This window comes from Chironomus tepperi, unplaced genomic scaffold, assembly GCF_022539635.2.
Source record: "Chironomus tepperi strain 1889 unplaced genomic scaffold, CSIRO-AGI_Ctep_v1 contig_33, whole genome shotgun sequence".
Lineage (NCBI taxonomy): Eukaryota > Metazoa > Arthropoda > Insecta > Diptera > Chironomidae > Chironomus > Chironomus tepperi.
This window is the reverse complement of record NW_027226155.1, coordinates 903,037-928,532: the sequence shown is the minus strand read 5'-3', so window position 1 is coordinate 928,532 and position 25,496 is coordinate 903,037. Positions and strand designations below refer to the sequence as shown.

At 32.2% G+C, this 25,496-nt stretch overlaps 4 protein-coding genes across 4 annotated transcripts; all 4 read right to left on the bottom strand.

The window, feature by feature from the left end:
* Positions 1-3,378: 3,378 nt before the first annotated feature.
* Positions 3,379-7,083, bottom strand: VGAT (vesicular GABA transporter). Its single transcript, XM_070646051.1, has 4 exons — positions 6,138-7,083; positions 5,617-5,842; positions 5,323-5,546; positions 3,379-4,865 (listed from the first exon to the last, which is right to left on the bottom strand). Exons 1-4 carry the CDS (start codon positions 6,515-6,517, stop codon positions 4,007-4,009), a joined length of 1,689 nt encoding a protein of 562 aa, XP_070502152.1. The 5' UTR covers positions 6,518-7,083; the 3' UTR covers positions 3,379-4,006.
* Positions 7,084-7,983: 900 nt separating this feature from the next.
* LOC139093916 (serpin B3-like) lies at positions 7,984-10,182 on the bottom strand. The gene is made up of 5 exons (XM_070644773.1): positions 10,108-10,182; positions 9,690-9,906; positions 9,039-9,622; positions 8,369-8,510; positions 7,984-8,303 (listed from the first exon to the last, which is right to left on the bottom strand). Exons 1-5 carry the CDS (start codon positions 10,180-10,182, stop codon positions 7,984-7,986), a joined length of 1,338 nt encoding a protein of 445 aa, XP_070500874.1.
* A 1,027-nt stretch (positions 10,183-11,209) lies between these two features.
* LOC139095023 (uncharacterized) lies at positions 11,210-18,855 on the bottom strand. Its single transcript, XM_070646273.1, has 7 exons — positions 18,487-18,855; positions 16,301-16,855; positions 13,927-14,343; positions 13,466-13,731; positions 12,074-13,406; positions 11,566-12,006; positions 11,210-11,507 (listed from the first exon to the last, which is right to left on the bottom strand). The coding sequence occupies exons 2-7, from the start codon at positions 16,380-16,382 to the stop codon at positions 11,287-11,289; spliced, it is 2,760 nt and encodes a 919-aa protein (XP_070502374.1). The 5' UTR covers positions 16,383-16,855; positions 18,487-18,855; the 3' UTR covers positions 11,210-11,286.
* A 3,807-nt stretch (positions 18,856-22,662) lies between these two features.
* On the bottom strand, positions 22,663-23,856 carry LOC139093905 (antizyme inhibitor 2-like). Its single transcript, XM_070644761.1, has one exon. It carries the CDS (start codon positions 23,854-23,856, stop codon positions 22,663-22,665), a length of 1,194 nt encoding a protein of 397 aa, XP_070500862.1.
* Positions 23,857-25,496: the final 1,640 nt, after the last annotated feature.

Below are 25,496 nucleotides of genomic sequence, written 5' to 3'. Positions count from 1 at the left end.
CATTGTATAAATGGATTATTATCATTATTAAGATTTTTTTATAACATTTTTCATCATTCATCGTTCAATATATTCTTAAAATGGAAGACTTGGTTACACTTTTAAATCTCAGTTTATTTTTATATCTACATGTTTTATCGCATTCTTGTCTCTTTTTTTTATTATTTTTTTCGGTATTGTCATGCTACATTTATTTATGTGTAAAATTTATAAAGCAAAAGCTCTTCATGTGAGCAATGTCTGTGTTCAGTCTTTACAATTGCTATATTTTTTTATATTTTATATTTATAAAATGCATTGCAAAAATTCCTTTTTGCTCTCGAGTTATCGCATTTTGCAGTTGATTTTTAAAAACTCTCCGGGAAAAATTATTTGGATTGAAAAGTTCAATTTTTTGGAAGTAACAAAATTTTGGGGGTTTTGATAATTTTTTGGGGGAATTGAAAAGCTTTTGCTTTATAATATTTCATTTTTTAAAGAAACTTTCTTATATTGTCTCAGATATAATTGTATAATAGAGTTGTATAACTATCAATTTCTATGAAGAAGTCAATTTCAATGTAGGAGTTCTTAGGTCGAATTCGATCAGATCTAAAATGATCAATCGAATTATTAATATTGACATAAGTTGCTTTATAATTGATTTCAGTTTATAATTGAATTGATTTATTTCTTTGGAAATTCGTTTGAATTTGAATTTTTAATTTTCACTTTTTGATTTATGGGCCGGACTGTTTACTTATTAATTAGGAGGAATAGGAGATTAATCAGATTTAAGTTGAGTCGTCTTTTCCAGCAAGCTCAAAGTTAATTTGCAATCAATTTGGATTTTTTATGAAAAAGACGACTCATATTGACAAGACTCCATTCAAAATTTGAGCCAACTCTGGATTTAATAATTTATTCTGTTCATATTTGAAAAAAATTCAAAAAAGACTAAAATGGTTTATAAAAATTCTTAAATTTTAATGGATAAAATCGGAACTTTATTTTTGTCAATAAATACCCAAAAAGGATTTGAATTATGGAGCTGACGACCCAATATCGCCATATTTTGACCTATTCTTATGGCAAAAATTTCGGTTTGTCGCATTGAACCATTCTGACTTAATATTTCACTGAAACTCCTCAAAATGAATAGAGTTCAATCTTTTTTATAAGTTTATTTAACCATACATCGTCAATTTTATCATTACGATTTAAATTTGCTCAAAAATGAGCACTTAAACTCTCATTTTTAAACATTGCATTTTTGAAAATTTGACTTCTTCATTTAAAATCGTTTTTAGCATTCTTTAATATTACTTTTTTTATCAATTTGTAAATTTGTTAAATACAGAATATAATTTAATTTAATAAACATCTATATAACTTTACGTTTCATTCACTTGTTTCATTTTTTAAATAGAGAGGAAATATATTTGGAAGACGTTGGATATTAATTGCAGTTACTTTATATATAATTAATTTATTCAAGCTATCAAAATACTTTTTTTTGTATGTTTTATGCTTTTTCTATTTGTTGGAATTTTCATAAATATTATAATTATGTATTATTGTCGATATGTCAATAAATTTAAGTTTTTTTTTTGGATATCATTCAACAAATTTTTTTTCTTCGTAAATTAGTTTAAACTTCTTCTTTAGTTACTATTTTACTATCAACTATTATAAAACAAACAAAAAAATTGTCAATAATACGGAGCTATATGTTTCATTATTTTTATGTTTTACAAAACGATTCAAATAGCCAAACAAGACAACTGTTTGTAGATTTCAACTTGAGCAACGCGGAACTTTTTGGATGATAATTACCTGATCAGAACCAGCAACCAATTGGCTACCATGAATAGTTTGTGCCGATTGGGTTAGAATTGATCAATTTGCTGTGCTTTTAATGAAATTAAATTGATTTAAATATGTTCAGGTAAACAGGCTCGAATAGTATATTAACAGCCGTCACCAAATCAGATTCATTCTTGCCTAAAGCCTGAGTTTTGAAAGATTAATTGATTTGAGCTATTCGAGTAAGTAGCATTTTGATATTCTTGTAGAAATGCTGATTTTAGAAGGTTATTAGAATTTCATTTAGAGCTCTTTAACAAATTTATATTAAGATGTACGGCTAGATAAGTTAAAGTGTCATTTTTGGGACTGAATCATAAGTTCATTTCACATCCTCTAATTAGAATCCGACAGGGAATCGTCAGACAGGAACTCCAAAAGCTACTTGGCACAGAACAGTGCTGAAAGAATGCCAGCTCGACAATAGAGCATTTGTACAAACTAGGTGACAGTCAGTAACAGAGTCAGATGGTAAACCTATTCTTGTAATCTAAGACCCAAATTTGAACATGATCACAATAAATAAGTAACACATTTAAGTTACTACTTTTTAACCCAATAAAACTGTTAAAATAGCTTTCTAATATTTTGGTCATAATGATCATCAATAATTTAATTTCTAATTCCCAACGCAGATTTTCTAAGACTCTCCAGTGGCTACTTGAACCTTAAATACTTCTATATTCATTATTGTATATTTATATGTTTCATTTCGATTTTCTAGCAATAAATAAACTGCCTTTTATATTCATCATATCTCCTATGTAAAATCAAATAGCAATTGACAAGATAATTTCAACTGCTTAATTCCTTTTTGCCTTTTCATTACTTAAAATATTAAACTAAAAATAAAAACTTTTACTTATAAAATTTATTTATAAAGCACTCACGTTTATCTGTAACTTCATTTGTAGCTCAATCAACAGTATCTCATTTCTTAAAAGATTATTAAATATTTCAATAAAGTTCTTTCCCTTTTTTGGCAGTTCCAACACTTTTCTGTGAACATAAAGATTTATGTTTTTTGACCATTTGCGGTATTTTTTTTTCATCGTGTTTAGATCTTCAAAAAATTCTTCCGTGTCTCGGTCTCATCACCAAAATTTCATCTCCACAATCTTTTTGGCTTACCTCTCTTCTTTGTCCCCTCGTGTGACTGTATCTCTTGCTTGTTGATTTGCTTGTTCTACCTCTTAAGCATTCCTTTTAATCTTTTTACACTCGATTTTAAGCGCACTTTTTTGATAGGGAATGGATTGGTGTTGTGGATGATTTGGTTTATGGATATGAGGTTTGAATGGAATTGAGATGTAATAGGAACAGATGGAATGGACTAGCTCCACACAAAAATCAAAATATCCATCAAAAACTCTTTAAAATTGGCAATGGCCACTTAATTTAATTGACAAAGGGCATCTAGCGATAGAGTGAGCTTCAGACGCCAACTAACAGAGACCATGGATCAAGGTTGATCTGTACGTCAAGCAAGGTTAATAATCTTCAAACTTTCAAGTTAGGTCCTCAATAAAATCTATTTTAAATCCTCAAAACCAAATCATTTCCAACACTTCCCCCCAAAAAATGCGCTTCCATCACTTTCATCAATAAATTTTGTATTAATTTCATTTCTTACTCATTCGTATCTTTTCTTTTTGTGTGCTTCAAACATTTTTATCGAAATGAGAGAATTTGCAAACCAGCAAAAAAATGTATTTTTCTCTGTTATCCGTGCAGTTCCCATCTAATTTGGTTTGTAAATTATTGTTTTGTTAATTTGGTTTTCTTTTCTTAATTTGTATCTCTATAAAAAGTCCCACCGGTCCGGCAAATCGAGCAAGCAATAAAGAGGAAAGAACAAGCATAAAAGACGACAGATTCTCATGTTTTTGGCTTTTTTTACTTTATGTTGTTTTGTATGTTCCGATTAAAAATTTTCGGCAAAGCTCTTTTCCCTTTTGATTTGCCCCTGCGTCTCGTGTTTCAGTCCTTTATGCTGCTTTATTTAAATGTGAAATACCGTTAGTTCATCGTTGATCTCGTTAATTAATTATAAGGCAAAAACAAAAACAACCAAAAAAATACGAGAAATAAAGACGAAAATAAAAGTTGCAAAAATTTTTGTGTTTGTTCTTTTTACGGCAACAAGTTGCTGTTCATGAATTTAGAAAGGTAAGCCAATTTCGAAGGCCTTAACAAGTGCATTTCCTGAATCGTATATACCGACAAAGCAAAAAAGAAATCCGAGTCCAATAATAAAATAGTTATATGCCACATCCTTCTGTTCAAGTAAATGTCCTTTAAGTTTAAGATGGAAGTAGCATGGCCAAATGAAACTCAACATTGTTCCAGTGAAGCTTCCGATAAAGCCCATCAAAATTGAAAAGTGTGGTATGAAGCATGCCATCAAGACTGAAAAGACAATGACGCCAACACGCCACATTAATCCCCACACTTTAAGTTCACCGTCAAGTTCCCAAATCTTTGGAAAGACTGTTTTTGGCTTGCCGCGGAAAAATGCACGTTCAAGAAGTTCACAAGCGGCAAAATATGGCAACGGATAGCTGAGTACGGCCTTTACGACAAGACAGAAGTTTACCAATCCTTTAAATCCCGTTGAATGTAAATTATTTGTGATAACTTGTTGCGTATCCATTTGGAATGTAAGGAAACAAACGTAACCAAAAATAGCTTTAAATGCAGCCGCAGCAATATGTGACCAATCAAGCATCCAATTAAATTTAGATGGATCCTGCATATTACCCTCTAATGTCGGTAAAAATATTTGTGACGTATATGAGAAGACAATGACGCCTAGGCAAATGGGAAAGTTCTCTAAATCCATTGACCATCGAACCTTCGACCATCCCCAGTCGCCGATTTCCAATAAACAATATCCCAATATGATAACATTTATGACAAGATGTGACATTGTACACCAAAATGATAGAACTGATACAGCGTGGATTGATTTAAGGAATGCCAATGGTAATAAGAAGATGCCGCAGAACATCATCCAGGATCTAAAATTGAGAAAATGGAAATTTGGAATTAGAAAATTGTTGACAATTTGACATTTATATTGATGACTAGTCTTGTCTAAATTGTGACTGTAAATGTGCAAAAAAGTTACATAAAATGTTTAAAAGCTTGGGTTATTGTGGATGGCGACAACTTAATTTATGCTTAATATCCTCATAAGATCTTAGCCAATAAGAGATTCCATTATAAAATGCCGACATGAAAAATTTATCCATCAACACATGTACCCAATTTCGCGCACAATTTTGCAGTCAATTGAGCGTAGCTATCTTATAAATATTATCCAATAAATCAACAATAACCCAATAAATCACATCAAACCATCAAAGTCTCCTAAACATGTGACTCACCCAATATCTCGTAGATCTACAATTTTTTTAAATCTCGAATATAAAACTGTAAAACAGGCACGAGACAATCGAGAATAAAAAAACTCACCTTGAATCCAATGGACCGTCGGAAAAAGTACCAGCCATTAAATCACCGCAGACAACGACATACAAGATGCATGTCATTAGCAATTCAATAATTTGTGCAACGCTGACAACTCGTGCTCCAATTTTCTTACCAAAACATACTTTTGCAATTGCTACATAACTGTCACGAACTCGTAATGGTTCTCCTGTATTTGGATCTGGCTCGTATAGACATTGAACGAGGATCTGAAATGATTTTTCATCATTTTTAAATTCAAAATGCATATTTACAATGAATATCTCATTCAATACTAACTTTTCCCGTATAACAGCAGATATGTGCGACACCGACCATCGCAATAATCGCCCAGTAACCTCCACGTAATACAGCAAATGGCAACGAGACAATAAACATTCCCTGAATAGCATTTGTGACATTCCATGCCGCTTGAATTTCAGTAATTTTAACGCCGGGCGGTCCACCTTCTCCTTCACCACCAGCAAATGTGCTGTCACTACCAAATGATTGTGTACTGGCTTGTCTGAAAGGATAAAATGAAAGAATTTGAGGTTATTTGTTGAAAATGAGTGATAATTGAAACTATTCAATGGAGATTGAGTTGGAAATTGCTGACAAGACATTGAAAAGGTATTTTTTGACAGATGAAGCTGAATATGTGAGTTTAAAGGCTGCAAAGTTGCAGGTTTATGCATTAGCATTGAATTTTCTCTTTGCTAGACTTAAAGTGTGACATTAGCGTGTACGGTCAAACTATAAACTCAATCATGTCTGCAAACAGTGCCTAAACTTAAAGGTTATGTATCATATCAACCTACCTGGCCGGAAATCCACCTTGCTGATAATTACTATCCCCTTGATTAAAACCAGTTTCCTCAAACTGATAACTACTTTGTTGTATATTTTCCTCACCATATCCATTAGGATTTCTGAATGGATTCAATGGATTCAATTCCGTTGGTTTTTGTCCATAATCCTCACCAATTCCGTCAGCAAAATGAACATTATGTGGTTGACGATGCGATGAATGCGACGAAATTTGAGACGATCCACCATATTCAGATGTTGCTGATGGATCTTCGTACTGCTGTTGCTTTTGTCTGTCTGGAATGGATTGCTTTGCTTGTTGCCATGCATCCTTTAAGACATTTTTAATTGGTGGCATTGGAGCGCCTTTTAAGTTACTTAAAAATGACATGATTAATTGATTTCTTTAACGTTTTAATATACTTATTAACTATGGAAGACTAAACTGTCAAGAAATTTTTAATTTTCTTATTTTTGGAAGACTTTTTAGTGATTTTTATGTTTTTTTAAAGTTTTATGCTCTTTTTTCACATAGATATGTATATCACATTAGATACTTTAATAATTGATGAATTACAATGAACACTTAATTCACTTATCGACTAAAATTTCATTGTTTCATGTGTACTTTTATGGCTATACTCAAAATCGACACTATTGCTTTGAATATGAGAAGAAAAAAATTGATTTTTTTTTCACTTTTTTTTCACTTCTCCTCTTGGTTGAATATGGTGAGTGAAATTATCGATTAGAATCCATTTTGGCAAAAAATAGAAGGGATATGAACTGCCTTTTTTTCAATTGATATTTTTCACATTAAATTGATGAATTTCCGGCCCAATTTTATCACTTAAATGATGCAACGATATTGTTGATTAAAATTAAATTAAATATAATATGAAATGGATTACAGTTTCACTAATATTTAATTAATTTATGCTAAGAAGATTTGTTTAAATCTTGGTGGTGAAACTGGAATGAAGATGAAAAAGGAATGTGGATGAAAATGAAAGGGGGATGCTGTGGGGGGATGGAAAAAAAAAGTTTTTCATCTTCGCTTTTGTGCGATACAGCATAGTACACACATTTTCTTTTCATTCTGTTTCAGTTTCTGGAATGGTTCATGTTAGATTCGAATGCGGAGTGAAATTTGAATTATTTTTGACCGTTAGGAAGTTTTGATGCACAAAGTTCATTTTTGATAACTTTGTATCAATTATTTCATTTTATTCAGTATCGTAACACTCGAACTACTCAATATTTCAAGATATTTGCAATTATTATCATATTTTGAGGTTTATTTTATTCCCGACAAACTAGGGTTTCTGGAAGCGGTTTTCCGAAAACCGCATAACCGCACTTTTTGACCCTAAAATGCGGTTTTTAAAAAACCGCGGTTTTGAAAGAAAAACCGCAGTTTCAGAACTTTGTATGGAAAAATTCTCATAAATCCACAAAATATAAATTTTTGAAGAAAATTTTTCAAAAATAAATTTAAATTTTCTATTAACTTAAAAAATGGACTAAAATCTTGTAAGAACAATCAAAATAGAATAATTTGATCCTTTTATGCATAAAACTCCAAATATATATCGGATTTTGGATCGATTAACCTATTTGTGCTATTTGGTTAAGTACCTTGAGTACATAACTGCACATGACTATGCAAAATTTCAAGCTTTTTCCAACGTTTTTCAAACTTTGAGGTGTATTTGGAATATAACAATTATTCAAATACACAAAACATTAAAAATTTTAAAAATAATAATGAAACATTTCAAAAATAAGGGACATTGTCAGTCACTTCAACAAATGTCGATCATTCGCATTTGACTTTGAACTCCTTTGTACAACAGCTTAAAGATCAACTTCATCAACATCATTTTGCTGAATATTTTGATTTTCTTCACTAGTATCACTCAGATTCATCCTAAGCATCCCTTTCTCCTCGTCTGTTGATGCTTCATTCTCATCATAAAGACACTCAGTTTGTACAGCTTTCTCGGTCGTTGTTCGGTACACATTTTCAGGTATATAAGAAATATCTTCCTTTTCAAAACTGACACGTCCGATAAAATGAATCAAATTTGTTCTTGTGCATCTCACAATAAACATGAATGGATGGAAGCAGCTAAAATGATCTGTCTGTTGGGTTGTTGTCCATCTCATTATGGATGCTGTGGGGTGATTATGATAAGGATTGAATATTTTAGTAACAAGATTAGAGTGTCCTAACCCTCACCTGTTGATGTCGACATCTTCTCTCCTTCTTCGTTAATTTCAATGCATGCCTTTTGCACAACATTATTCAGCACAGCACCATGCTCTCCGTCAAACATTTCTTGAAACTGTGCTGTTGGGGAAAATACTCTCGTGATGCCCAGCTGTGCTTAGAAAGAGAAGAAAGTGATAAAAAATTATTCATAGAACTTTTTTTCATTTACGCAAATCGTTTTGCAAACGATGGTGAAATACATGATGCTGATAATAATATTATTATGATTTTATTAAGCTATAAGCTTGCTTGATATGAATTTGTTTGGAAGAATTATGTTGAGGAAGGTTATAGTAAGGGGCCGTTTACTTATTAAGTATTGATCATAGAGGGAGGGACTGGAGGTCTTGTTGAACAATGAATATTTTCATAGAGATAAAGTTCCAAGGAGGATTTAAAGGAGGGGGAGTGTTTGGTTTAAAAAGTCAAGTTTTCCCGTTACGGAATAAGTGAAGGGCTCCTGATTGATAGTAGAACTTTCATTGTTAGAAATGGAAATTGATAGGAGTCAGTACTAATACGATTGTCACAACTATGCCAATTTGATAGCTTAGACTTATAAATGGGTATGATTAAGGTATAATACTTCAAACCTAGATACAGATCAGCACAAAAGAAAATTTAATAAATTGCTCACCTTCTTCAATGGCTCAATCATATTCACACTACTTTCAATCCTAAAAACTGGAATCTCAGCAGTAACAGTAATAGGCTTCAAGTACTTTACAGTTTCCATGATATTAACAGTATTAAGTTTCTTCTCAAAGTCACGCAACCCATTTGGATTATTTGGTAGAATAAATGTCATAACAAGATCTGATTTTTTGAACGGCAGTTCCAGCAGTCTTATGCCGAGGTCCTTAATTGATGCATATTTCATGGTTGTTCTTGAGCACATATAATCTACATAAACTGTATGACGATCATCGACGAAAAATGGACTTTTGAATGATTCTCGTTTATCAAATTCTTCATCCCATGGTCTACGGAAGTAAATTGCATTGGCAATGACCATTTTTGTGTTTTCGACAAGCTCTTCTTTTGAGATGATTTTTCCGAGCTTTTTTTGTGTACTGCTAAGTGCAAATTGATTGATCTTTTCAGCTACCAATTTTCTATTGGTAAAATCTATGGACTTTGGTGTGTAATCGAACATTTTCCTTGATATGTGCTTGAATGATGGGATTTGTTTGAGTTCTTTCGATATGTACATTCGAGTTGCTGTGGAAATTGACAAACAAAACTGCTAGTCTTAGGCAATTATTCCGTCATGCATTCCCATACTCACCAACTTTAATTCCTTTTGTTTTTCTTATTTCCTGCATAGTCGTTTTACATTCCTTTCCAAGCACTGCAGTGGTAAATTTTCGTTCATATTTTAATGCTTTCATTATTTCCCATTGTGTTTGTGTGCCTTTACCAGCACCAATTGCTGCCAGAGTGAGAGGAATCTCTAATGTTATTGGTGATATGACAAGATTTCCTTTACGTCCTTCCGCAGTTTTCTAACAATAATGGTCAAAAATTGTTGATATTAGCCGAAAAGCACAAATTGATTAATCGGTTAACGTGACCCTGACATGATGCCGAATTTAAATCGGATCAAGCACCAAGCATCAGTGTCACGACGATCTAGAGACGAATTTGTGATCATTTACCCGATTTATGCTATTCGGACTAAATTAAATTAATATACCAAAATTTACCATATAAAGATCAATTGCAAACGCATTGAATGCCTTAACAATTTCACTATCTGGTTCTATAATCCTTTCTCCCATTTTTGTAATGATGTGATGCTGACGATCTTAATACTGAGACTGAGAATGTTGTGAATTTTAAATCATATTTATATTTATCATCAACCCTCGTGCACTTGTAGATAAGTTCTATAAAACAAAGAGAGAAATCATAAATCAGAATATAATTCGTCATATTTCTCTCAAAATTTGCTCGCATGCAAAATAGTAAGAATAGATTTGAATTATTTACTGAGAAACTTAATTGAATTAAATGTTATGCGTTTCCGATAATTTCCTCTCCATATGATGAATTTCACCACTTGTTTGTTTATCAGTTGATATTGTTATGAGTAAGGCAGTGGTGGGGAACCTTTTTTGGATGATGACTCACTTCCCCGAGCGAAACTAATGGGAAAGAATTTGCAACGGAGCTTTTAAGGCTCCATTAATCCTCTTTTATTAATATAAAATAGAAGTTGCCTATTTTTGGCAGGCATAACGTATCCTTTAAAGTACCGTCTTCTTCATTTGTGTCGCTCGAGTTTTAAACAATATTATTTGTGACACCATATATCGACTTAGCATAGAACTTTAAAGTTAGTGCCTAAATTACCGTTTAATAGGATTCATAATAGAATCATAATACCACTGGATACACACAAGTTGCCCATTGGCTATTCATAATTGCAGGCTCGTCAAAATCACACGTGAACTCCAAGCGACTGCAAATTATCAAGTAAATTTGAAAAGAAATGCTTTTGGAGTTGCTTATGAATTTAAATGAAATTTTTATTACTTTCAATAGATGGCGTTAGTGACTTCATTGCGATTTCTAACTAAAAAGTCAACACTTGTCAATAGCTTTTGCCACTGCAAAAGGGTGTCTTAATCTGAAAATGCTTTGACTTAAGCAGATGCATATGCCTAGATACACCGAATCCTTAAGGACAAGCTAAATATTTAATATAAAGTCAAACACATTTATTATTAAAAATATTAGATGATTTATTTGAAAAAATTTCAAAAATTTAATTAAGCATATTTAAGTATGAAAATGAAACATGACATGAGTATCACAAAAAATTTAATTTCTAAATAGGCAATTCTTTTCTAATTGTACAAAACAGAGTAACATGTAAAATGTTAACTGAAAAAGTTCTTAAGTATTAGGGCAAGTAGTAAAGTAGGCAATGAAGAAATAAAGACTTTTGACCCTGACGTAAAACTCTCGTCAGACGTTGAAAAGTCTTGGCACTTAGGAAATCCTCTGGGCACGGGAAGCATCTGATCGAACTCGCCAACTTTTAGGATAACTGACATGCCTATTTCAGCATGGAAGTCAAGATGACAATGCATTAACCAAACTGGAAGTGGAAAATTAATTTGATCAAAATGCTTAATTATGGAAATTGCTAAACTTACGTCCAGGATTATCAGCAAACAGTCTAATAATTGTATATCCTCCATCAGGTACAGTAACTGTATCTTTCTTAACAGAATTTTCAAACCTCCTTCTCAACTTTCCTGCAGCATCAAGTTCCTTAATCTGCTCAAGTGACACACTACTTCCAATTCTGTCCATTCCAACAACATGGAAGTAATTTCCATGCAAATGGAACATGTGATTAGCTTCGTACACAACACCTTCATCTATCAAAATAATCTCAACCAAGGAATTAAGAGGAACTTGAAGAACATGCGTGCATTGACAGAATGTTTCTTTACAATTGATGCCTTGAGCTTCTAATGATGATGCATTACAAAATTCATGCTCTAACAAGTCTTTGGCAAGCATGGCTGGTATTGATGGGAGTTTCATGGATATGTGATTGAGTTGTGGGGTGTAGACTTTACCGAATGTCACTAAATATGAAAAATATGAAAGTATTAGCAATATGCAGCATATATGCATGATTACAACTATACTCACCATTATTAAATCCATAAAGTCCAGCTGGATGGAAAAGTGAATTATCTTTGGCATAAAAGTCATACGACAAATAAAATTTAACATCTGGTTCCTGTTTTGAAATAAGGTTTTCAGTCTGTCCAACAATTACTGTTTCGGCAACAGAAATTGATCCATTTAAGCCATATGGAGTATTCAAAGCATTAAGTGTAGTTCCAGATCTTTGGAAGCTGTAACTTTTAGGATTTCCAGCTGGAGTTTCTTGGTCAGCTCCATTATAATGAAGAACTGCCATTTGGAAGGAACTTGAGTATGCACAATCAAGCATTCCACGAGCTCTTATGAAGTAATTACCGACTTCCTGGTTTGCATTGACAATAAAATCCCAACGCTCACCAGCATAGCTGACTAAAAATGTTACTTCTTTTGGTTCTATGTTAGTTCCATCTGTAGCAATTGCAATTAATGTGTGATTGTCTATTGACAACTGTATTGGGCAGTTTAAGAATCCAGCATTTATGTGACGGAAGCGATATCGATTTCCTTTGACAACATTGAAGATTTCATATGGAACTAGAGATGAATCCTTATCTGGTGGTGCTAATGATCTTTTAAATCGTTGTCCGGGTTGATGATAGTGGTAAGTCTCAGGACCATAGCTGTAAGTTGTTGTTTCTGGAGCATCAGTTGGTACTTCTGTTGTTTCTTCTGGTACTTCCGTTGTTGTTTCAGCCTCTTCTGTCGCCGTTGTTAGTTCTTCTGTGATAATTATGAATTCTTCTTCCTTGTCCTTTAGATCCACACTTTTTGGTGATGCTTCTGTTGTAGAGCTAGTTGGAACAGTTCCTGGTGTTGTTGTAGAGCTAGTTGGAACAGTTACTGGAGTTGTTGAAGTTGTAGTTAAACTATTGATTGCTGTCAAATTTCCATAATATTTTCCACGTCCATTGATCAAAACATTTGATGGCTTATTGTCACCACGTCCATGATAATGTGCAGTAAATTTTGAATTTACAGGCTCATGAATCCAATCCATTGTCAACAAAATATGCTCTGAGACATCAAAATCATACAAATTTTCATGATACTCTTCAACTTCTCTTACAATCAATGGACCGACCAGACCATCACTTCTTTGAAGTCCTAAATGTGAGTGCCACATGTGTGTTCCTGGATTTTCAGCTAAGAAAGTGTAACGGAATGTTTGTCCTGGATAAATTGGACATTGTGAAATATGAGGTACACCATCCATGTATGGTGTTCCTGTTTGATGAATTCCGTGCCAATGAATTGACGTTCCTTCAGACATTAAGTGATTTTTGACGTCAACAACGATTGTGTCATTAAAGCAAACCTGAAAATTGATGCAAATTTAATTAGCTTTAGAATTTCTCAGAACAAGATTGTTCTTACTTCAATAGTAGGACCAGGGAACATTCTGTTTACAACGATAATTCTCCTTCTCATTCCATCAGCAGATATGCAGTGTGGACGATAGCAGTCAGTCATATTTTGTGGACAATTGTAGCATGCTTTACTCATTGTTTCATATTCTTCAACAATAAAGTCATAGTGGCAGGTTCGTGAATCTCCTTTTTTGCAGTCTCTAAGGCAGGGATGTGAACGGTATGTATCTCTTTCTGTTGGTTCTATTTGATTTATTTGGGATGATGAAGATCCTGGAAGAAATTTAAAGTTATGAGTTGTAATTTGTCGAAATTAGGGTTCATTAAGGACTACAGGCCGGTAGTTTTGGGAAACTATCAGTTACAGTCGCTCCTGCTCATTTAAAATGCAGGAAATACAGGCCTGCGGTTCTTAGCCGAACTCTAAAGGATATTACTGTATTTAAAAGCTTTGAAGCAACAACTTACTTTGCTGACGATAGTTACAATACGCACAGCAATCTCTAGTCTCAATATTATCCCTCGGACAGTTCTTCAGCTTCGGACATGACTTCTCATAATAATTTACACGAACTTCTAATCCATCACTAATGCATTCATTGATTGTACAATTGTCAGCACTCTTCCAGACATCTCCTTCCTGGTATGACTTTTTACTATACTCATCAGTACACAATGCGGCATAACACTTGCCACAGCACTCACCCGGAACTGATTTATACACAAAATTATTGTCACATGTTGTGTTGCATTCCTGTTGAACCTTTTCAATTTTCACATCAGTACTGCATTTATAACTAATGCATGGATTATTCGTGTTTATCCATGATTCATTCACGGATAAAAGCTTTAGATTCCCGTCTAGTTTTAATTCACAAACTTCAGCTGAAAAATGGAAAAAAAATTATTTAATTTATGGACTATATTAACATTGCAAATCGATAGATTTAAATGCGAGCATGCGACTTGCTTATACGGCATGCGAAACGTGACTCATGTCAGCTGATGAGAGGGAAAAAAACTGAAGCAGGTTGAATGTTGAACAGCTGTATATAATGACGATTTATAAATAAATATTGATGAATTTAAAAATTGTAGTTTAAATGATGAATGGGAGTCAGAAGCTTGATGTAGATTTGAGCAGTGTGACTTGACGTTCATTTTTAAAGCTTAATGAGGACAGTCCTTAAACCCAGATTTTCCTGTGACAGACACTCCATGCGAACAGACAATCCTTGATACTAGAATGGCAATCTGTACGTTGTCTATGACAGATAATGTCTGTTTGCAGGGGGTCACAGGCAAAAACTGTGTCAGATCAGTTGTCAGTGTATATCACAGACATGTCTGTTTTCTGTGCATGTCATAGGCAACTTCTTTTGCAACTATGCTTGAAATATTCATCAAAACTCATTAATAAATCAAATATTTTTTCAATTTTGCCCATCCATCTATCGACCAATTACATGTTTAACATACAATAAACTCAGTGGTCAAGTAGCAATGAAAATACAATTTACCGACAGCACTAATCATGATGATTGTAACGTTTATGTCTTCGCAAACATCCGACGATATATGTTATTACTTTCGGAGTTTTTTCAATGTCAAGATGTACATAAATAAAAAGCTTAAATTGCATCACCGGCAACAGCATCTTTATTGAATTTAATTAAGAAATTTTTTGCAGTATCGCAATTGAAGAAGCTTTTTATTACAAAATTTCTTTAGGTCTTGTAGATGGTTCAAAAAATTAATAATTTATAAAGGTTGAGAAATATTTGATTTAATTTGTGAGTTCAAGCAGGTTTAAGTAAGTTTTAATGGAAATAACTTTTAATTAATTGATATGTTTGTAACACATAGGCAGTGCACTGGAAAGTTTATTGGATTACTAATAAGTGGAGGGTAAATTCTAATGATTCATTTGGTATAGAATAGACATTTTCTTAGAATTTTATGATGTTGTGCTGACCGGATGCCTGTATGGAATTAATGTTATATTTTATAAAATATAATTTAATTCTGGAAAGCACATGACGTAAAAATGGTCGAAAATCCGGTTCATGCTGACTAGAATCTGGCTTGAAGTGGATTCATCATCTCTGTTCTCAAGCGAGTGAAAAGTCAGCCTGAGGTCAAATTTTATCGTATCTTGCCTGGGGCTAGAGTCACATTGGACCAAATTTTTGGGCTATTCTCTGCCGTGTGCCTTCCGGGTTAATTTTATAGAGCTGTTGGAAAATTCGTTGCAATACGTTTGAATGGAACTTAGCCCCCTCCTCTTTTTGAATGTAATAAGTAGAGCGGTTATCTGCTGTATTTTTGTCGGGACTCTGATATAGTTTCCTTCATTTCTGCTGTGTCCTGACAAAGTTTCAAAATGTCCCGATTTTTCAAAAAGTCGGGTCAATGTCCCAATTTTTCCCAAAAGTTTCCCGATATTTTCCACAAAAGCTCTGGTCACAGTAGTAATAAGTCAATAGCACCTAATCTCTATACTTGAATCAAGGCAAGGATCTTTCCCATTGAATATTTAAATCAGGGTATGTTAATAAATATTGAAAACATTCCGACTAATGACTTAGTAACTGTCATAATGCTCACACAATCAGCGTGCCGACTCAATAATTCTATCCTATTTGAAAATTAGCTTCTAATGACTGTAATTAAATTTTTATTATCTCGACTACTTCTTCACCTGTTGTAAAATAGCTAAATATTACATAATTCGACCTTGTGAATATAGCACATATGTAGTTTATATTCATCTTATTGTTTTTATTCCCGTTCATTTAAATCCAGTTTTTATTGAAATAAAATGTGATATTTTTAAACTTACTTCCAGCTTCTATGACTTCAGTGCGTACGCATCGGCATAAATGTATTACAAACAGCAATTTTACTATCATCAACTTGTTCATTGTTGTAGCTGTTAATTCACTTTCATTTTCATTCAAGAAAAAAAATGTTAAATTTATTGCTGCTCTTGTGGCTATTGAGCTTCTGTATTAGTTCAAACTAGATTTGACTTGTTTATGTTTTTAAAATGTTAATTTTGTGAGTCTTTTTTGGCAATGAGTTATTTATTGAGTTTGTTGCTTAGAATTTTAGTTATGCTCGATCACTTAATGAACTTTTCAGGTTGACACTTTAAACTTGAACTATTTTTTTGCAAATATTCACTTTCTTTTAAATTATTTTATAATCACAAATTGTTCCAAATATTGACTTTCTGATAGCACTTGATTAGCTCTACCTTATAGTTCAATTACATTTATGACATTGACAGTCGTTATCTTTATGATATTTTCACTTTTTTCACTTGAAGTTGTTTATCACTTTAAATGTTTTTTGTGTCAATTATGGCAGCGTGCGAATATTCTTTGTTATTGACCTATAAAATAATGAAGAGACGTTGTTTATTTGACGAATTAAAAAATAAAGATGCATATGGTGATTAAATGGTGAAGTCAGTTGGAGTAACGTAAAAACCCAATCATAAGATTAAATTTTTTCGAAAAATTTCCAAAGAATTTTGCATTTTTTAAAAATTAGGACACCCGATCGGCAAGGAATGAAATATTGTCACCACAACGACGAGGTGACAGCATACTCAGAACCAAATGTTAGTCAATACTTAATATCGGCTTAAGCTTATCGGGAAAACTTTTCTTGATATCAATTTAATGGAATCTCATGGAATGAAGCTGTCGATAGAGACAGTGTCACACTTGGAATTGGTAATTGACAAGCGGTAGCCAGCGATAGAGCCAGCTTCAGGCACCGACTGAGGAAGACCATGGATCACAATTGATCTGTACGGCCAGCGAAGTAAGTAAAGTAAGTAAGACTGCTTATATCGAATAGAACAAATTGGCATCAAAATTACATGACTCTGGCTTAGTTTCAGACTCAGTTTAAATCTGATACTATGCAAGAGTCACGTTGTCCTGGTACCAGACTTTTAATTGATAACCCAAGATATGTTATTCAAGTATGATCACCAAGAATGTTTAACGTCTTCCGTAAATTCTCGGTAAATGTATCACGGGGAAGTATATATTTTTTTTTCACCAAATGAATATAAAAACTTGAATTCAAAAGAATTATTTCGGGGATTTCTTTGTAATTCGCACGTGATTTAACAAAATCAGCAAATAATTAACTTCTGTCTGTTACTCAGAGGTCATGGAAAAGCTCGTTTAGATGATGTAAACTTGCCCTTTTCAATCTTGACAAGTTCACTAATTCTTTGTATCAAATAATCGTGATGATGAAGTGTTAAATATTTAAATTATTGGGTAGGTTTAATAGCAAAACAATTAAATTAATAATGGGTTGCACATGTTTATGTTCGACACTCATTTATGAACTTAACATAAATGTATGTATATTTATAAGCCTTTAAAAATACCAAAAAATGCAACATTGCTTAAGTGCGACTTTTTGTTATCGAATTTTCTTAATCTTAAAAAAAATCAGGAACTTGATTCACTTTTATTCCAAGTTTTTTTTTTTTGAACTCATAATAAACCAGATATCACATTAAAAATAAAGTCAGAAAATTGGCCAATCACAAATTTTTGTGTATTATGCTTAAATATTTCAATTCATTTTTAAATGCATTTACTAAAGTCGGATCCTACTATAGGCTTGAGTGCGGTAGTTTGGGAATCTGTCATTCGTCAAACTGTCGTTCGTCCTGAAACGCATTTAACGAGAAGCTCAGATCTGAACCGCAAAAGTTCTATTTAAAATGAAATTTCAATTCAAAATTCTGAAAATTTCAATTCTAAAATTGAAATATCCTTAAATTATTTGCATAAGGTCATATTCGTTTTCGTTTTATATATTTCAAGTTTAGACCACATTTTTTTTAAAATTTGCCAATTTTCTCATTTAATTGATTTGTCAATTTCACCATAACTTTTAATATTTTTTCAAAATCAATTTTGTAATTTATTTCCAATTGCTTCACTTTAATTTTCACCTTTAATTCTATTACTTAATCAAATTAATACATACACTATTTTATATCTCATCAATTTTATCGCAAAATTTCACATTAATTAATTTTTTATGTAAATTAATGAACAACTTGTAACACTCTAAATGACCACTTATTAGCGAATTTAAAAACTTTAGACACAAATATATTTCAGTGCGTCTTCATCGGAGATCTAACAGCAACTAATCGAAACTGATGAAAAGATCACAATGTTGTGGTTTTTTGTGCCTTTGATTCAGGTTTTATTCATCGTCGGTGTTTATTTTTATTTTTTTTTATTCCATTACACACGTTAGATGGAGTAATTTCAGTAATGTTGTTTATGGAAAATATTAAAATATTTTGTCGTTTATAGGAAGAACTTTTTGATACGATTCGACGTGCTCTAGGTGATACACGAACTAGAATTGAATGAGAAACGTGTGATAACAAAAAATTGTTTATTTTCTGCTTTATCATTTATTTGTCTTAATTATTGCTACTTAAATGACAGTGAGATGTCGATGAATTTTGTGATATTTCATCGCACATCCTCAGCACATCCAATAAACTAATTTCAATGTCTTAACATTTTTCTACAGAATTTCAATTGACAAGTTCCAATGGCTTTTCTTTATAAAACCCAATAAAGTGTCTATAAACTTTATAATGAAGTTCAATGCAGCACCAAGTAAATCCAATGTCGAGGTTTCACTGTAAAAAGATTTCAAGTTCAACGAAAGCACAAAAAGTGCGATTGTTTTAAAATGTAAACGTGAAGCAATACACAAATTAATATTTTGTAGATGATCTACATTTGATAACATGCTTCATTAATCTTACGAGCTATTGCTCGCTTCCTCAGTTTGATTTAATTTAGATGCATTCATTTGGTGATGAGTTTACGCAATTTTAGCACAGATTTGCGAAATATGTGGCATATGGGTTGGCAGTTTAGGTCAAATTAAGAATATTTTAAGTCAGATTAGTCAGGAAAATTTGAAATTGTCAGCAGTACTTTCTGGAAAATCCTGCTAATTAACTGCTTTAAAATCACGCATAATTAACTAGTTCAATTTAAAAACAATGAATTGTTGAACGTATTAGAAAAATCGTGTGTCTTGATGCAAAGAATTCGTACGTGTAAAAATTGTGAATCTAAGTGAGAACTTGCTGCAGGATGATTCAAGTGACTTGCTTACTTTCGAAAAAGCCTTCATAATTTTTTATATTTCCTGCATAAGTCGTCCACATGCTGTTTGCTTAGAAAACTCATTTGTCCGAACCTTAAACGAGTGTAGATTTTAATACGGATATCCATTTCTGATTCTTGCAGTCTAAATCAGCATACACTCATTAAAATTCCCTCAAAAACGTGATGATGACGTTAAAATTACTGATAAACTTTACAATCACAATGTTTTAATATCTTTATTTTTACGATAATAGCTGTTATGCAAACAATAGTTTACAACTTTATGATTAAAAAATAATACACTTAAAGAGATAAACATATTGATAAAGTGTCAGGGGTTCTGAAGGAGACATGGCTTAGAAATTGCTGAAAATCTGGACCCAGATCAACATGACTCTAAATTCATGTCAAATTCGATGAAATCCGGCATTAAGTTAGAGTCAAGTACCTTCCTAAAGAGCGATACGTAATAAGTGGACAGCCCCTTTCTTAACAAGTGTCCTTCATGTTCAACTACCGTTTTTACAATATCTAGTGATAAGAAATAATGCACTTGAGTTTTAAGAATGAGAGAAATCCGAGGGAAAAACTTGGGAAAAACAGCATGATGGGAAATTTTGCCCACTCAACTGGTGGGAAATTTATTAGGTGACTTATAGGAAAAGTGGTTGTTTGCTTATGCAGAATCATCAAGTTGGGATTTCTAATTATTTCTAATCAGGTATTACTAATCGTTTCAAAGGCTTTTTCCCACCATGTTGCTTTCTCCTTGATGATAATCAACTTTATGAGATATATCTTCTATCTGCGTATCATTCTAAAGATGAGGCTTTTGTAGTGAATTAAAAAGCCAGACTGCATATTCTCATTGAACGCTGCAACGGTATAAATATCCTCAATAAACTTGGTCTGCTTATTTTTTCATTTTTAAGATAATTGGTGACCTCTTCAGTAAACATCAAAACATCAATGAGTGTTCAACAAGGTTATTTTATCAAAACAATTTTGGCTTTATTTGTGAAAGTGAAAAAAATGGTAACCTTGAAGATTACTTAACATTCTACAAATTTATGCTTCATTTTTATTTGTATCATTTAACACATTGCTGCACTACCTTTTTCCTAACTCTTTTTATCAGTAGAAACTGGTTTTGAATGCTTTTAAGTCACTTATGTATGACGTTTAATAAAAGATGCTCTTTTGATGCTCTTAATTCCTAAAATGTCCTTACTTTTAAATGTTGGATGGTCATAAAGCTTCTATTATTAAAATCAATAGACCCGAGCGACACAAATGAAGGAGGGTCAGCAATGGAGCTTTTAAGGCTCTTTTATTAACACAAAAAGTCTGTTTATTAACACCGTTTCTGTCTATGCCAGAGTCCCACATTAGATGAAAAATGATATACATTCGGTTTAAGATCTTTAACGGAGCCTTAAAACCTTCGTGGCTAAGCCTTCTTCATTTGTGTAGCTCACGAAAGTATCAATACCTAATCAAATTAATCGAAAAAGTCAAATTACGCACAAAAATTCGCAAACTATTTTTCTCACTGAAGGTCATTAAACTTTGTGTACGTGCAGATCGCATATTAAGTTGCACACAAAACAAACCGGCACATGCTGTACGAAAACGAAAACAACAGTGGAATATCATTGTTAACAATATGTATGCGAAATATTTAGATTGCTTTAGAAAAGGAAGAAGAAAAACGAAGCTTGTTATTTAAATGTTGGATATACAAAATCAGCTGATGCTATGACGAAGATAATTTTTTACACATTGACATGAAGAGAATACGGAAGTTCAATTGCGATACCAGAAAAAAATTATTATTGGCAATGACCTTTCTGTAAATATTTAAAAAAAATTATCATCATCATATTTTTTGACAGTGACCTCGCAAGATAAATAGCTATGCCGTAAACATCGAATTTCAATTTTGTTGAAATTAATCTTATTTGATGATTTTGTCATAAAAAGTATTTTTGATTATTTGGATCATAAATTAAAATAAAACAATTCTTTGTAGGTAATACTTATTTGAAAGTAATAATATTCTATAGGTATTTCTTAATGAAATCATTCTGAAAATCCCCACTTGTCAATTTGAATTCAAGTGGTGGCTTTTTATTCTTTTAAATAGTGATTTATTATATGTATAAATACACTTAAGTTACAATTGATAAACATAGGAATTCTAGAAAACAATCTAACATGAAGAAGTTCAAATGCATTGAAATAAGCATATCAAATGTTTGATAAACGCATAATATAAGTAACTTTATGTCGTACTTAGCTTAACCACTTAGCTTCATGTATCATCTCACTATCTCGAAACTGTCAAAATCTGATTAGACTGATAAAATTCAAGTGCATTTTCGGGTCATAAATGTTGATTGCCCAATTGGACATAATACGTTATACTTGTATATACTTGTTGGAAAGTTAAAGTCCAGTCGATGACTAATTCTAACGAACATATTTTCGTCCACTAGGGTTGGCCAATATTCTAACTTATTAGTGGACAACCTTTTTTATGCAACATATCATATCGAAAAAAATTTTCATACGTCATATCAATGAAGTGAATCAATTCTATATTATTCAGAAAAAAGAGCATTAAATGATCATCCGTTTTCAAGTCAGTTGAAAACTTTTGCGGCATTCTTGAGATTATTCACGTTACACCAATATGACGCGGCACACATGTTGCCCACCACTGCTCATACTAATATAGTGACATTTATATTGATGTATACTCTATTGATGTTTTTTCGTTGCATTTCTTTTTCACCACCTAGTTCAAGTGTTTAAAATTCTTAGAAACCTATTGAAAATTTTTATGTCACATGCTTATCATTTAACATTGCAAAATATTTATTAATAACTATTGTTACAAATTGTGATTTTTATTTTATTATTTTTCTAGTTAATACTAGCTATATCATCAATAGTATTCGAATAAATTTTATTTAAAATTAATGTTTTTTTCTTCCTTTCAAATTTTCAACGTAATTCAAAATTCCATTTGTACATAACTTAAAGTAAAAGACTTTCTGTCTGATTTTTCGTTCCATCCCAAAAGATAAGAGTTTCTGTTGGAGAATCCATTAAAATCTGAAGATATTGTTCTTGAGTAAGCACCCATATTGTGAAAAACAATCCAATCATCAATTTCTAATTCTGGAAATTCTATATCTGAATACATTTTGTCAAGTGAGCTGCATGTACATCCCCATATTGTTGACAACTTTTTCTCTGAATCACCATTGATGTTTGATTTTTTGATGACTGAATATTTCAATTTTTCTTTATCTGTATAGTAACAGAATGATAGGTATGTGCTCTCATTTATGAAGTAATAAATTTGTCCATCCTCTGACTTCTTCTTCAAAATCACTTGAGCTGCAACTGAAAAGGCTGTATCCACAAAATATCGTCCTGGCTCAGAAATGATTTCAATATCTTCAGATGGGAAGTTTCTATCGATTGCTGTATTGATTGTCAATGCTATTTTGTTAAAAAGTTCTGGATTGTCTCCCATAAATCCACCTCCAATGTCCACAAAGTTGAGTTTCATGTCCAGAGTTTCAGCAAAGTCAAATAACTTCCGAACAGCATCCAAAGCATTTCCATAAACTTTATAATCTGTTGTAGCTGTGCCAACATGAAATGAGATTCCGATCAGATTCATATCCATTTCCTTGCAGATTTGAATTAATTTTGGAGCTTCCGTTATTGGATTGCAACCAAATTTTGGTCCTAAATTTACGAAAGATGTTTTAGCGTCAAATCTAATTCTCAATACAACTTTTGCATATGGATGGAACTTCTTAATCTTCTGAAGTTCCTCTTCACAATCAAAAGTCATCTTCTGAATTCCTTCATCTGCTGCTGCTTTCAAATGCGAAAGTTGCTTTGCTGTATGTGCATAAATAATTCTTTCTGGATCTACTCCTAAGTTAAGGATCTGAGTAAATTCCTTTTTTGATGCACAATCAAATCCAGCACCTAAATTGCTCAAAAGCTTCAACACTCTTTCATCGTCGTTGCACTTGACTGCGTAATAAGGAACAACTCTAGGAATTTTCTCCTTCCAAATTTCGTATTTTTGCTTTACATCCTCAAGATTAAGGATATAAAATGGATCATCAATTCCATTTGATGAATTTTTACTGATAATATTTCTAGCTGTTTGAACTATGTCCATTATTGATGAAAGTTTGAATAAAACTGAATAAAACTTAGGTGATTGAAGCGAGTTTATAAAGTAAAACTATATTGCAGCATTAAAGATATATGCGAAAAAAAGTGCACTGCTTATTCCATAGCATCGATGGTGTAAATCGTCTGTACGTCATCAAATACGTCATGTTGATACATGTAAAACTTACCAATATAATAAATTAATATCGATTGTAGAGTAAAATGCATAATATGCTTTCTCGGAAGCTTTATACTGATAATTAATGTCCAAATTATGATTTAGAATGATAAAAGCCCAAAATACAATATTTAAATTGAGCTTTTCAAAAGAATGTCAAATAATTTTGATTACTTGATAAACTTCCTTTTTTTGCTGGTCGTACAGATCAACTTTGATTCATGGCATCTCGAAGATGGCGCCTGATGCTGACTCTATCGATGACTGTCCTTTTGCTAACAACTCCGAGCAACTCAAATGAAGAATGCTTCGCTACAAAAGTTCTGAATTCAACAGTCATATGGACTCAAAAATTGGTTACTAAATTTGGTGAATTTATACTTTTGTGTTTCAGTTGAGAATAGTGTTTTCTATACAGGGATTGATCATTATGCAATCCCGGGATCAACCTAGGTATTCAGAACATTTTAATCCTGAGATTGAAAACATTAATTGGAATTTAATTTAAAGCTGGTTTAGATTTTTTGAAGTTCTTGTATCAAACAATTTGCATATTAGAATTTTCATAAATTTGAAAATTGATCATGAAAAGCACAAAATTCTGTTTCAACATTATGCTTAATTTAACATGCAAATTGGTTTTCTTTTCTGTGAAAATTCTGAGAAAACATAAAATTTATTACTAGCCTTTACATATATTAGCATGAAGTGTTTGATGGCATATGGACGATTTACAACATCAATGCATGATGTAATGATATGCAGCTTTTTTCCGCTTTAATGTTTAACGCTTTAAATTTTTACAACTTTCATTAAAAATGTTTTTAGTATAGTTTTAGCTGGAAATATAAAAGGTAAAAATTCATTAAATGTAATTGATTATTGTTTATTTGTCGAAGTTATCGTCCGGAACAATTCATTCCTTTAAATATTATTTGTAATACATTTCATATTTACTATTGATATAAAATCTAGAATACAATTTTCATAACCAGGTTTTTAAATAAATTAAGGCTCTAGTTTCGATCAGAGTAACGTGATACTTTCAGGTCCGTTCTAACAATATTCGATTCGTGAGGTAATGTAGTTGCTCTAGTTCCAATTTTTCCAGCTACCCGTTTCTTAATCTAAAGTTACTAAGAGCTCAAATTTCGTCTTAAACTCGTATATTAAGCAGTTGAAGTATCTAAACTTCTTAAAAATCATAAATTTGGAAATAGCTGAATTCGAGCCGACGACCTTCACTTTATATCATTAATATTTAGAATGTAAAACAGAAATACGAAATTTGGAAAGAAAAATTCAAAGGCTTGTTCTTTATTAAGCAATTAAATTCAACGACGATGATCGACATATTTGACACTTCTGTTCCTAACAGGCAAAGAGACCGCTTTACTACGGCACCTAAGTGGTTTTCCTTACCATGAAAGCATGCTCTTTGACTGTTAGACAATGTTGCTCTGGGG